Source organism: Octodon degus, unplaced genomic scaffold (assembly GCF_000260255.1).
Source record: "Octodon degus isolate 3935 unplaced genomic scaffold, OctDeg1.0 scaffold00256, whole genome shotgun sequence".
Classification (NCBI taxonomy): domain Eukaryota; kingdom Metazoa; phylum Chordata; class Mammalia; order Rodentia; family Octodontidae; genus Octodon; species Octodon degus.
In genome coordinates, this window is record NW_004524832.1 from 1,228,393 (window position 1) to 1,243,557 (window position 15,165).

At 35.8% G+C, this 15,165-nt stretch overlaps 1 protein-coding gene across 4 annotated transcripts in view; it reads right to left on the reverse strand.

Moving 5' to 3' along the window:
* Positions 1–9,151: 9,151 nt before the first annotated feature.
* The window catches only part of Spata5 (spermatogenesis associated 5), a 344,203-nt gene continuing 338,189 nt past the window's right edge, over positions 9,152–15,165 (reverse strand). For all 4 annotated transcript variants that reach the window (XM_004646151.2, XM_023706442.1, XM_023706443.1 and 1 more), the window contains one exon: positions 9,152–9,956. In XM_004646151.2, the coding sequence (XP_004646208.1) occupies positions 9,780–9,956 (177 nt within the window). In that variant the 3' untranslated portion in view covers positions 9,152–9,779. The remainder of the gene's footprint in view (positions 9,957–15,165) is intronic.

Sequence of the window (15,165 nt, forward strand, 5' to 3'; positions counted from 1 at the left end):
CCACTAAGAAGAATATATGCAGTGTATTATTTGTTGAAACTGTACTTCCGATTTGATTTGAAACTGTCTCATTGCTATATGTTTATCAATAAAACTGTAGAAAAAAAAATAAAGCCATTTACATCTATGAAAGTAAAAATTTTAATTCAGAATCTCTGATACATCCATCTGTGGCAATCTATTCAGCTCTACTGAGAGTGACACTGAATTCTCCTTGATCTAACAATCTAACATCTTCATAATTCATTCTCAACAGCATTCTCCTTCCTGGTGGCTGGCATCATGGAGCAAGGGAAAGCACAAGGCTAGATTTACAAAAGCTCTGTTTACCTGCCTCTACAGAAGAAACTATCTGCCAGGGAGATAGCTCAGTGGAATAAGTGCTTGCCTGGCAAGTGCAAGGTCTTGAGTTTGAACCCTGGTACCACCAAAAAGAAAACAACAAAACAGAACAAAACAAAAAAACAGTAACTCAGAAGAAATTATCAAAGTAAAAGATCTATCATCTATCTATCTATCTATCTATCTATCTATCTATCTATCTATCTATCTATCTATCTATGTGATGCTCAACAAACAGAAGGAAAACAGGAGAATGCACAGGAAACAGGAAGAAACAGGTCCTCTCTTCCTGCTCTGTCCTTGTGGTGTCCCTCTAGCACCTCCTATAGGCCTGGCTTATTACTACATCAGCTGGTCTTGAATTGTGTTTATCTTGTCCTAGTTTCTGCACCACAAAGCAAAGCTGAGATGGTTGTGTTTGAAAACTATATAAAAGAGTAGCTCACACATTCAAGCATAGATAAATACATAAATTATGTGACTCATACTGTAGCCACTATTAACTTTTATTCACTATTCCAGTGATACATTCTCCTTAAAGGTCATTATTACTGAATTTATTATCATTGCTTCTCTGTTGCTTCTTCATTTTTTAAAAAGTGCTGGGCATTTTTTAAAAAGTCCAGGGGCTTTCATACTGAACATTTCCATCCCTTAAGGGTCTCATCAGGTTGTTAAATTTCTCAGGGTGGACTCCAACTTGCGATCTTGGTTCAGCGCTACACCATCATGCCCAGTCTTATTGAAAATGCCTTCCATCTCAAATGTCAAGGTTTCCTTTTTTACCTGTCACATTCTCTTCATTTTCTGGTCTACTTTATGAAGACACTAGCCCATGATGCATCACACTGAACCTCAAGGCTTAAAAAAGGTAATAGGCTCCATTAAGACAGAATTACAACATTCTTGGAACTTTCTGATTATCTAAAAGCAGTTTTAAAATTTGCTGATGTAGGCTGGGCATGGTGGCACGTGCCTGTAATCCCAGCTCTTGGGTGGCTGAGGCAGGAGGCTCCTGTGGGCTCAAGGTTAGTCTCTGCTATCCAGTGAGTTTGAGGCCAGCCCAGCTTACATAGTGAGTTCAAGGTCAACCTGAACTACATAGCAAAACCTTGTCTCAAAAAAAAAAAAAAAAAAAAAATTATTCATGTTGTAAAATGGAGAAAAAATTCAACTTCGGTGCAAATAGGTACTTGGTATATATCTTATATATAAATTTTAGTTAATCATATAGTGAAAATGCTTGGGAGAATTAAATACAATGCTTTGGCTCCACATTAAAGAGCAGTTTCACACTGGGCTACATGGTAGGAGCTCCTCTCTAGCCTGGAAGAAGGGGACACAGTGAATGACACTACGGCACGTGATGTAGGCTCTCTCTGCAAGGGTGGCAGGTAAGAGGCTAACGCAGAACATAGAGAAAATGGGTAGACTCAAGTACTGAAAGCCAAGATCAAATTAGTTTTTTTCAATACTGTAATTGTGTTCAATTATTAGTACAATTGTGTGAAAGTCTGTTTTCAGGCCTTAGGCTAAGCAAAGGAGGTATTATCATGAAGTCTCTTTCCAACCTTGGAGAGATTTTTTATTATTAGTACGTTTTCAGTACTTAATGATTATATTCCTCCAAATTATTAGTAGGTAAATCATAGAAGTGGCCTCCATAGCCATGAACAGATGAATAGATAAAGAAAATGTGGTATTTATATCTAACTCTGCCATGAAGGATAAACTTGATTCTTCTGTAGGCAAGGAGATGTGTCTTGAGATCATAATGTCAAGTTTTACATATTTATGGTTTTATTATCTGAAAAAATAAGCTAAAAAGTGTCTCATGATTGTTGTAACAAATACAACCTTAGTAGAGTGAAAAAATACAAATGCATTCTCTTACAGTTCTAGAGGTTGGAAATCTGAAATGGGTTTTGGAAATGTGGATAAAATGAAGATGCTGGCAAGGCGGCACCCTTTCTGGGCCACTAGGCAGATCTCCTTCCTTGCCCTTCCAGCTTTCCAATCTCTGCTTCTTTGTTTCTAATGGCCCCTTCTTTCCTGCATAAAGACATTTTTTTGAAGGAAACATCATTGTTCCCAATTAAAAAAAAAATGAATGTTTTGGGTTTTTTTCTCCAAAAAAATGCATATTGCTTTGATAATTTCTACTCTTTTTTAATTTATTAATTTCAGCTTCAAAGTTTAACTTTTTCCTAAGGTTAATTTTGGAGTTCTTTTCCATATTTTTATTAGAATGCTTAATTCCATTGATCTTGTTACAGAAAGAATATAGATCTATAACTTATTCTGTCTAATGTGTTGTTGTAGACTTTAATATATAACACTTTTTTTTTACTTGTATTTTCAGATAGCCTGTAATTATGATTTCTTCGTTGATCAAGGAATTATTTAAAAATAATTAGGGCCAGTCAAGCGGAAGATCCAATACTATTATGGGTTACTGGACTCTTTTAGAATATTTTGCTGAGTTTACACACCTATAATATTCAAATAATCGAACTTAACAAAAAAGGGGATACAGATGAATGTCCATTTTGTATCTGTGTATTCAAAGTGGCTAGGATAGATACATAGTTACATTCTCTTAATGAATAGAGGGATTTGTTCTTATGGTGTGTGTAAATAGGATATCATGTTTGCATCTTGTACAGCAATTAACCACTAGGAAGAATGTATGCAATGTGTTAATTATTGAAACTGTCCTACCAATCTGATTTGAAACGATCTCATTACTATTTATTTCTCAATAAAATTATGGAAAAAAATTAAAAAATAAAAAAAAATAATTAGGACTTCTAAGTAGTTGTTATTGTTTCTACATAAGTTATTAATTTTATTCTATGGTGGTTACAAAGTATGTCTGTATCATCCTAGTTTTGCAAGCACATTGTGGTTATGCAGGAATCCAGGCATTCACCCTAAGTTATGCTCTACATGACACTTATGAGCATTCTGTTTGCAGAGTATAACCATAATACAATATTATTTCTATTTATCCTGGAGATCCTCTATATTGAGATAATATCTGTATCAGGTCATGAAAAACTTCTTGCTTAAACTGGTCAAGCAATGGCTGTGACTCATTCACATGGCTGACACTGACAAAGGATCTACAAACTGTGGTACAGGGTTTCAGGGTAAATCCTGAGGGGATTTGGCTGACCTTGGCAGATACAAAAGTTACATTTCTTGTTATATAGGTCTTGCTTTATCTTGGTCTTAACCATCCAGCAGAAAAGTATAAAAACAAGGTATAGCCATATTGATATGCTGAGCTGTAAAAGGATCAAATCAACAACTTCTGACACTGCCAGTCTTGCAGATAATCCACTACTATTATGGACTACTGGACTATATTGGATTATTTTGCTGAATTCATGCACCTACAATATTTAAGTGGCAATGGAATACCTATCTCTGACAAAACTAAACAAAAAAAGGGATACAAATGAAGGACCATTCTGTATCTGTATATACAAAATATGATAGATATACAGCTTTCTCTTAATTCAATGAGAAGAAAGATTTGTACTAATAGTGTTTGGACAGGGTATCATGTCTGCATCTTGTACTATGAATAACCACTATGAAGACAGCAATATGCAATGTATTAATTATTGAAACTATCCTACTAATCAGTTTTGAAATGGTCTCATTACTATTTCTCAATAAAATTAATTAAAAAAAGCTTGCTTGTCTTTTTAAAACAGCATACTGTTCCACTATATGGATATATCAGACAATTTAAGTAGTAGTCCTTTATTGGTAAAGTAGCTGAGTAATTTTGAGGCTGCTGGGATTATTATTCTAATAAGGTTGCAATGAGATTTTTATATATGCTCTTTCATACTTGTGGAAGGATAGCTGTAGAATAAAGTGATTTTAAGTACAATTCCTGAACCAAAAGACATGGAATAGGATTCTTTTCCTTAGCTCTATTTTCTTTGTGTTTCACTCAATTGTTTTATACCCTGAATTGCACTGCTTATTTTTTTGAACTTTAAAGCAATTGTGCTTGATAAACTTTTTCTTCCAGAAAATGTGTGTTCAAGTATGCTCAAGCTCCATCTTTGTCCATTTCTCTCCCATTCCTAACTTCCCCACTCTCCAATTTCTGGCATGTTCCCCTGTTGCTGTTTCCATTCAGGACACTGTAATCTGTGATTATCCCTTGCTCCAAAATAATATACTTCTATCCTTAACTGTCTTAACTGTCTCCCTCCTACAACTTTCATTATGTTGGTAAGAATGATGTTTTAATTGTTGTGAGTTTATGTTTGAGTATATTATTTTCAGTTTCTTGTAAGATGTACTTTTAGTATGTTGTTCACATTTTAATGTTTCTGAAATTAAGCTGTAATAATGCTATCAATGAAGTTCATATCAACATATATCAATAATATATTAATATATATAATATATAAATCAATATATATATTATATATAATATATAAATAAAAAATACATATATATATATATCTCAGGTATTTTAAAATGCCTTTTAGAAAGATGTTTTAAATAGTTTTACAATTGGTGATGCACTGAAACCATGTAAATAAGGCCTTGTTTTGTCTTCACGCATGCTTTCAGGAAGTGTATGCTGAGCTTCTTGGATCCCCTTTCAACTGGCTTCGAATGTGCTGCACCTGGCAAATAGCCTTTGATATTTGTAATATTCCCTCATTTTCACAGGATCCTAATGTTCTGTTTTGCTTTCATATCCTTGGGGTTTGCTATATGTGGGTGCAATGACATTTATCTGTATTTCCACATGTGCTTATTACTAAATCTTGAAAGAGCCTATAAATTTCGTGATTTTGTAGGACTTAAAATCCTGTAATGTTTCTTTCTGCTATAAACTTTTTTTTTTTGGGTGGAACTGGGGATTGAACTCAGGCCCTTGTACTTGCCAAGGAAGCGCTTATTCCACTGAGCCATCTCCCCAGCCCCTAAAAACTCCTAAAGTGAATATTAGTCTATAACTATTAGCCACAGAAGGCATAGTACTGGGGTATATTTGATAGAGGTATTAGGAAGAGATCAACCCATGCATACAGCTATTTTAAGGAAATTCAAAAGAAGGAAAGCTAGTACTTTGGGAGGTTTAGCTTTCTATGTGGGGTAATTTGGAAACTTGTGCATGTAATCCCAAAGGTTGTTTTGGTATGTGCTCATATTAATGGAAGGACTCATGAAAACATGATAAAATAAGATGCTAACTACTTTCAGAAATTTAAGTGACAATAGACTAAGGGAATCATTTTATCTTTATAGCAATTTTTTTGGGTAGCTTCCTGATTAAGATAAATGAAACAGATACTCGAGTTTGGGTCTTCCACAAATCAAAAAAAAAATTTAATGCAAAATCTAAACATTATATTTAAAAAATCTACTTAATACATTAGAAATAAGACAGAACTAAATCTTTTTTAAGCTAAGAGCATGGCCATGAGGAAAAAAAGTTAAAGCCATTCCCCTAAATTTAGAAAAAAACTGCTAAATATAACTATTTAAGTAAGTTCTCTTAGAATGATGAAAAGATGTGTCAATGTCACTATCCCAGCCACTCCCAAAGAATCTGGACCAAAGGCATAGTTTTGACCAGATGCCAAAACATAAACTGTCTTGAGACAGGAAGCTAGTTTACTTTTCTTGTTGAACTTAAAATTTCCATGATATATATGTATTCTCTCACAAACAAACCCAAATGATAGGACCCAGAGTAAAAACCTCATGGAGATGAAGTTGGGGTAAAGTGTTACTAGTGACACCTGATCTGTGCTTTTGTGTGCCTCAGACTGTTTCTTGTACCACTGTAAAGAATACATGGTTCAAGTAGAGGAACAGCATATTATCTGGAAACATAAAAATAACTGGCTTATAAATGGCTTACAGTAAGGATGCAGTGCTCAGCCAGCGCTGTAAAATCTTTGTATTTATTTATTTGGTACAAGGCCTTGCTACACAGCTCACTCTAGTGATCCCCTTGTTACTGTCTCCCCAGCGCTGGGATGACAGGCGTGAGCCCCCATGTCGTTTTGATGGCCAGCATGGCATGCAGTGCCAGGGATCAAACCTGGGTACTTGTGCTTGCCAGGCATGTGCTTAGACTGCCGAGCTATCTCCCCAGCCTGTTATAAAATCTTGGGTTTTTTAAATTAATTTTATTGAGAAATAGCAATGAGACAGTTTCAAAACAGGTTAGGACAGTTAAAATAATTAATACATTGCATATTGTCTTTGTAGTAGTTATTCAGAGTACAGGATGTAGACATGATATCTTGTCTAAACACTATTAGTATAAATCTTCTCATTGAACTGAGAAAGTAGCTTTACATCATATATATATATATATATATAAATAAATGGGCCTTCATTTATATCCCCCTTTTATTTTTTTTCAGAGATGGGTGTTCCATCGCCATTCAAATAGTGTAGGTGTGTGAATTCAGCAAAGTAATCCAATGTAGTCCAATGGTCCATAACAGTAGTGGGTGTAAAATCTTTTTAAACTCCTTATATTTCCAATTTCTTTCCATGGCCAGTGCCTTAGAGTCAGATGTACATGCAGGGTTTAGCATCTCCAATGCTACAACATAGGACTCACATACTTTTATTCATAAACTTCTCTTGTTTTCTGGGGTCTGAAAGCCTCGTCCCTCATTCACCTTCTTGCGTTTCATTCCACTGTATCTGGTGCTTGATTTTCAAATACAGAACTAGCACTATGGAGTGCTTTGGAAACCCAATGGAATTGAGTGATACTGTGACATTAGTTTAAGGTCTATGTTTTAAAATTAAGTTTAAAAAATCATGGGATCTGGGCATATAAAAATGCATATTATTATAATCACCCATTTAAGAGTCTAAGAAAGGAAACATTTACCGATACAACTTTTCTGTAAGGAAATACCTTCTTAAAATGTAGTGTTTTCTGCCATTTAATTTATTCCTTTTGCAATATGTATTATTTTCTGATTCAAACTTTAAACTTAAGAGGTATTTTTTTTTTCTTTTTTGTGGTACTGGGGATTGAACTCAGGCCCTTGCGCTTGCCAGGCAGGCACTTATTCTACTGAGATATCGCCCCAGCCCTTAAGTGGTATTTTTCTAAAATGTTCCCTGACTCATCTTTGAGTTTCACCCTTGTTTTACATATCACCATTTCTAACTGCAGCCGCTGTATTCCATTGTGACTTTCCCTATGAATTCATTAAGCCCAGTCTTAGTGATATTTAGATTGTTTCTAGTTTCTTACTACTTACAATGGTACTATGAACTTTCTTAATCATTGCCTCACTGTACATGAGACGGGTTCTGGGACACACAGCTAGGAGAAATATTGGATTACATTACTATGCTAGTTGCTTTCTAAAGTGGTTGTACTAATTTATGCTCCCTCCACTAGAGTGTGAGGCTTTACTTAACTGCATCTTTTGGGATTACAATCTTTTTGCAAGCAGGGGGTTAACTGTTGGACTCCTCTGATGATTGAGTAAGGATATAATTCTCCTTAGCAGAGCAACAGCTAGCCATCCCAAGGACTGCTTTCTAACGTTGTATCCATGTTTTCAACTTAATTTATAAGTTTTGGTGTTCTGAAAAATAGAAGGTAGTGTGAATTCAAACCCTGAGGGCATAGTAAGTAGCCCATAAAATTTCAAGTATTTTTTTTTTTTTTTAAAGTTCAAAGCACAGGCTGAGTCGGTTCTTCATGGTCTCTTCAACAATGAAAGAGACTCTTCAAAACTTCTCTACTAGTCTACCCCTACACTGAAGAATTAGGCAGTATGTGCGAGGTTCAGGTCTAAGGGCCTGCACCCTATGGGCTGAAGCACGGAGTGGCCACTGACATCTAACGTTCTGTTACCATCCTTGGTGACCAAGACTGCCGCACCTTCCCCCCACCACACAGCCCCCAGCACCAGAGCTTCAGTGTCAGGTCAAATTCACCATCCTGGTTTTTATTTTGCTGTGAGTAGATTTTCTTTTATTATCTTGTTTTAACCTTGGGGATAGACTTCTCTTATTTTCTTATGTTCTCAGCCATGTATTTAATAAAAATAAAGTTAAAGTTGTTTCACACTTTCCTTTATAAATAATAATAAAGGGAAAATAGAAAGTATAAAAGTAATCTGAGTTTGTGTTTATTGCAATGTGTAAGCCTAATTTTCTAAATTAGCTGTGACCAACACAACTTTCAGAATAAAAAAAAATATTCTACAATCAATTCTATGCAGTATAGTAGGTACTTATATGTAGCAAGTTTGAAATGTGGCTGACACCTCTGATAAACGACATCTTTAATAATATGTAACTTAAATTTCAATAGCCACATGTAAGTATTTACCATTATGTTTGGTAGCACAGTTTTAAATAGTGACATTCTTCATTCCTTGGTGGTTTATGTTGTGGCAAACTGACACTGTCTTACCAGTCTATTTTGGACAGTCACAGGATAAAGCAGTTGAGATGTGACTTCAGAATACCTTCCAACAAAAAATTCTATGATTTGTTATTGTGATAATAAGGTATTTCTTGCCTGCCTTGTTTTTCTTGTAATTTTCAAATACTGATAATGACTTTAAGTACATTCTTTCCATTACCATTTTATATCTCAATATCAGGAAATCATTTTTCAAAAGATTTTTCAAGGGTATGGAGTACTAAAGTGCTAAGAAACTCCAAGCATATATAACTAGAAGCATGTATGTTCACAAATTTAGAATGTAGTATACACAATATGATTAAAAATACAATTTTTTAGGATTATTTTTAAACTGAAAATTTATTGGTAACTCAACACATACAAGTTAGAACATGAATATATGATTTTTTTATAACATGTTAGGGGAAAAAAACCCTAAACTTGTTTCTTTAGCTTACACTGGTCTTACATTTACAAAACTTTTAAGCATTCCAAAGGAATTATATTATACGAAATAACTCAATACTTTTTTTCTATAAATGAGAAGTAAATTATAATGAAAGAAATGTTCATTGGCTGGCCTTCAAAAATAAAGATTTATGAATATTTTTTCACAATGCATTTATCTACGTATATTTTCTACTTTGTTGTATAAGACTGATGCAAAGATCTGACTCTTAGGAAGGCACCAAACTAAATTCTAGGCTAAAAAAAATCATTTCAAGAGATGAATGGATAAGATAAAAAATGAAAAAGCTAAGTGTTTGCTTTTTAAAACTTAGCACACATTTCCAGATAGAACTGTTTTAAACTCAAAAGTATTTTCACTGTGCCCATATGATTAAAAGTATCTATTACATTTGAAGCTGCTCAATTCCAGTAAAAATACTTCAAATGCTTTACCTCATATTTTTTAACATTCTTAAGGAAAACTTTTAGAAAGAAACAAATGTTCTCTAGAAAGGATTACAGCACAATGAATATAAATATTTTCTCAGAGAGTATGCAGCCCACTTTTCTCCTGATAATCTTCATAAAAACGTCTCAATGACTCAGGAATTCTAGGTGTTACCATGTTCAAAGCTTGAGTAAAATGTTTCTTCATAATGCAGGTGGCTTTAATGTTTTCTTCCAGAGCTAGAAGAGCTGCCTCTCTACAGACAGCTATAATCTGAAATTTAAAGATAAATACAACAATTAATATTCTTTACAGAAATATGACAGTCCAGATATTCATCCATGGCAACTTTGATCATAAGCTTACTGCTAAAATTTATCTGCAGGAATTACTCCATTTAAGTTTCCAAAAAGATAAAAAAGTAATCATATATAAAGCTTTTTCCTCTATTCCAAAACAATATATTAAGTACTCAGAAACAAAAACACAAAGACAAATAAGTATGGCGTCTTCTTGTAACTGAAAAGATGGAACAGGTAGGCACACACATACTCTTAATGTAGGATGGCAAAGTACGTGCATGCCTGGGGCACGGAAAGGAGCCAAGTGGGAAGAGAGGCAGAAGAAAGAGGTCCTCTGGAGCAGAAGGTCCTACTCATCAGCATGCCTTCTCATAGCATAGAATATTCACATTCCTTTCAATCTTTGATGGATAACCAATACATAAAAGTATTTCTGTGTACCTCTTTAATAAGAGTCTAAATCTTGGGACTATCAGATAGGGGTGTCCATGTTTACTTGGAGAGCCATATTACAACAGCAAAATGAATTCTATTTACTCAGCAAGGAAAACTGGAAGACCAGAAAAGAACCTGGGAAAGGAACAGAACTGATACAGAGGGAGGCAGGAGGACAGTAGGCTGTGGGAAAATGGAAGGGAAGGAAGGCTGAAGAATCCTCAAATGTATAAGTGCTTAGCACTTCAGACAGTGGAAGTAGGCTGATACCAGCATCATTCTAAAGACACACTGCTGTGGTAAAAGGAGGCTGTGTAATGAAAAGAGGTATTGTGATTTTCAGGACAACAGGGAAAATGGTGATTGTATCGAGTGCACCCTTATATTGGTAAATGAAAAGACCAGCTGAAACACACTTGTCCAGCCATTAGGCGTATCTTCTCTGTTTGTTCACTTACTAAAAAACAGTTCCTCTGCTTATACGAGGCTAAAGGCTGCCAAAGCAGTTTAGTGATTTTTAGAAGATTAAGCAGCGTGTTTAGGGACCTTTCAAAAATATGCATAGATTTAGATGGCTCTGTCAAATTACAACCATGTAACTATGAATTCTGGGCTTCATTAATGAGCACTGAAGTTAACTACAGTGGTTATGCATGTCAATGCTTTTCTGAAACACCAGGTTGGCTATCAACTTGTTGAAGGGAAAAATAAAACTTCTAGGAATTACTAAAAACCACTTTATCTCATGTCCTCATGCAAAGAGTTTTTCTTTTGAAAATGAGACTATGATAATTAATAAGCACAGCAAAAGCCTGTGAAATGCCCAGCATGGTAAACTGACAGCACAATGGTTCCACTGTGTTCCAATGGGCCCCTGGAAACAACCTCGAAAAACAGAAGTGGGGGAGAGGCTCCAACCACCATCCACCTATGCAGCATTTCTTTCATTTGGACAAGAATATGAAGCAATCATTGCAAGGTTAAAGAGCCTGAAGAATCGTATGATTCCACAACAAGTGCTGAACACTCTGCTGGGTGCCCCACTCTGTGTAGGAAATGTGCTCCTGCTATGGTTCTTGCCTCAGGATACGGAAGCAGAGAAGGGCGCTAATACCATATCCTGCATAATTTCTAGCTAAGTCTTGCCTCAGAGTACAGTACATAATAGGGACATTTGCCAAGTACCTAACATGTACACTAGACAAATGTAATTACTGCACTAGTGTATTTGCTGTGTAACTGATGTTCCTCCAGGTTTTACAGTGTAGTGGTCTTGCTAAAAAGGGCATGAATTAAGTTCGAAGGAAGAATCTGAAATGGGATAATAGGCAACTAAACACACATAAAGTGGTGGAGAGTGTGGAGTGAGGCGGTTCGGCTGAACAAGGAAAAAGAGGTGACCAAAGGTTATATACATATACAGGCAGTGGCAAGCAGCATGCCACTGAGTCTTGGAAGGCTGTCCTTGAGTATGCTCCCCAAGTAATTTCTTTTTGCAGATCAACTATCCTCCCTTCACATCTACATCTACAGATTTTTCTATAAGCTATTATTGCTTTTATGTGCTAACTCCCAATGGGAGCACTGGTAGTGAGATATGATCAGGCAGTAGTGGTCACCTGAAAGGTACATTTGGGGCCTCTAGTGCATGTGAACAATTAGAATGATTCTTCTGCTGTATTTTTGAATAGCCATGGACAATTCCACTGAAGTTGAGAGATGGACAAACTTGGATAATGTTTTCCTGTAAACAATAGGAATGTCTTGATTAGATAAGGATGGCCTGTAGAACCTCCAAGAGACAATGGACAAATAACATGCCACTGCCTATGTGAAAGTTCTAAACTAAACCTGCAAATAGTAATATAGAAGTAGTTGACAGCATAATTTCTGAAGGTTCCTTTTGGTTTTATTTTTTCCTCATGACAGGCCTTAATGAAAATTCCAAAAAGTATTAATCTAATTACTGGTTCTTTCTCCATAACTCAAATGAAAAGGTAAGTATGGAAATGGTTATATTTTCAAGATATATATTTCATGATTTCTTTTTTTTTTTTTTTTGGCTCTGGGAACCACTTCTAAGATATGATACTTCCCACTCCCCCCCCAAAAAAAGAAAGGTCCTGTTCACTCCTCTGGCCCATGCCAGCATTTCTCTTGGGCTGTGTTCAGGGAGAAGAAGCACTCCATGATCATGTAAATTCTGAGTAACACACTTGGCCATAACACACAAGAGAATCTGAAAGATTTTGCAAAGCCTAGCCATGACAGGCTGTTCAATTTTCTTTAATCCAGTGCTATGGCCTGAAACTGTCTCTCAAAGGTTCATTTATTGCAACCAAATTGTGAGGTCTTTGGGAAGTGAGTACATCATGAGTGCTCCATCCTCACAGGCGGGCTCAGTGCCCTGCTAAGAGGTCTGGAGGAGCACGTTTGCCCCTTCTGACACGTGAGAACACAGATAAGAGATGTAATATATGAGACCAGGGCGAACCAGGCCCTACATTTGCTCATGCCTTGGATTGGGGATTTTCTGAGTTCCAGAACTGGGTAAAAACTACATTATTATATATTACATAACAGTCTAAGATACTTGGTGTTTCTTTTCTAATTTTAAAGAAAAGAAAAAAAATAGAAACAATGGTACAAAATTTTGAAACAACACTGTAGGAGTCTAACAACTGCTAGTACATTGTATATTAACTTTAAAGCAGTTGTTCATATTATAAGATATAGGCATGAAAAAATAATCTAACAATATAGGTATAAACCCTTCCTTTCAATGAGCTAATAGCAATTAGTAGTATAATTATCTTAACTATCGTGTGTGTAGATACATATCTGCACACACACACACGCACACGCACACGCACACACACAGCCATTTTTTCCTTTTCCCTTTCTTCTCTTTCTCCTTTCCCTGCTTGCAGTTTTTCTTTCCTTTTCAGCATTTTCTTCCCATTTCACAATACCTACTGTACATTTTGGGTCTTATTTACTCTTTCAGCTTTTTACAAAAGGGAGACAATATGATGTTTATATATGCTAGACTAATTTATTTCACTTATGAGTATGAATTCATGTCGCATCCATTCCCCTCTATTGTTGTCAAGTTTATCATTCTCTATAGCGGAGTAGTACTTCATTATATAAAAACTTGGTATCTTTCTATCCACTCCTTGGTTGATGGCCATCCTGGTTGTTTCCAAGGTTTAGCTATGACAAACTGTGCTACTATACACATGGGTGCACATACATTGCTGTGGTATGATGTTTTTAGTTCTTCTGGGAAAACACCCACAAGGGGAATGGCTCCAATCTTAGATTTTTGAGGAAACTCCATACTGATTTCCATAGTGGCTGCATCAGTTTATACTCCCACCAACAGCAGAGAGGGGTTATTTTTTACCCATGACCCCTCCAGAATTTGTTATTAGTTGATTTCTTTATGATAGTCATTCTTACTAGGGTGAGACGGAATCTCACTATTGTGTTAATTTGCACTGCACGAATGACCAATGATGTTGAATATGTTTTCATATATTTACTTGCCATTTGTATTTCTTCATTTGAGAAGTGTACATTAACTCAGATGCCCATTTTTGGATTGGGTCTTTGAATTTGAGGGGGTCTGATTTTTTCAATTCTTCATATGTTCTAGATCTAAGTTCTTTTGCCTGAAGGACAGTTAGCTAAAAAATTTTCCCACTCTGTGGGTGGTCTTTTCACTCTATTGGTGATTCCTTTTGATGTACAAAGCTTTGTAAAATGACAAGCTCCCACTTGTTGATTCTTCGAAGTGTTTCCCGTGCAGTCTGGGCTTTGTTCATGAAGCGTCTGCCTAGCCCTGTGTCTTCAAGATTCCTATCTACTTTCTCTTCCAGGAGACCTAGTGTTTCTGTTTTAATATTTACTCACTGATCCATTTTGACTTTAGTTTAGTACACGGTGATAGACTTGGATCTAGTTTTAGTTTTTGCCACGTGGAAAGCCAGTTTTTCTAGCACTATTTATTAAAGAGGGTATTTTTCTTCCAGTGCACATGTATGGCCCCTTTATAAAAGATAAGGTGGCTGATGGTGTTTACAGTTGTGTGTGCATCTCCTAATCTGTTCCACTGATCTTCAGCGTCTTTTTTTTTTTTTTTGGCCAAGGACATCTGTTGTTTCTTGCAGAACTCTTCTAGTAGTGGAAGGATTCCTATAAATGTTTTACTTGTAATTTTAGTACATACTTTGGGAGATGCTAACTCATGCAAAAGGTTTACTCAAAGAACCATATGTCTCTTGCTTATCCCATGTCTCTTGGCCACTTCATATTCTTTCAAATTCTGCTCTACCCAATCCATAATAAAGAGAAAATGTAAGAGGCTGAGGACAGAAGTACAAAGAACAGACATATTAAAAACCCTAGGTTCCTCACACTGGGTTGTACACACCCGTATTATTTGAATGAAAAACGTTACTTTGGCATAAAATGTGTACTACATCCATCCTAGCGGCTGCACTGGGGGAATGTGCGAAGCAATCTTTGTGTTCACCCACTTGATACAATGAACAGCAAGCTGTATACACATGTGTCGAAGTGTAAATAGGTTTTACCCATGATATATGCTGTTATATTTTTATGTATTTATAACTTTTAAAAATGTTTTGGGCTGGAGAGATGGCTCAGTGGTCTAAAGCACCTACTTAGAACAAGCTTAGCAAAAGCATCAGGGACCACGGTTCAATCCCCCAGCACCA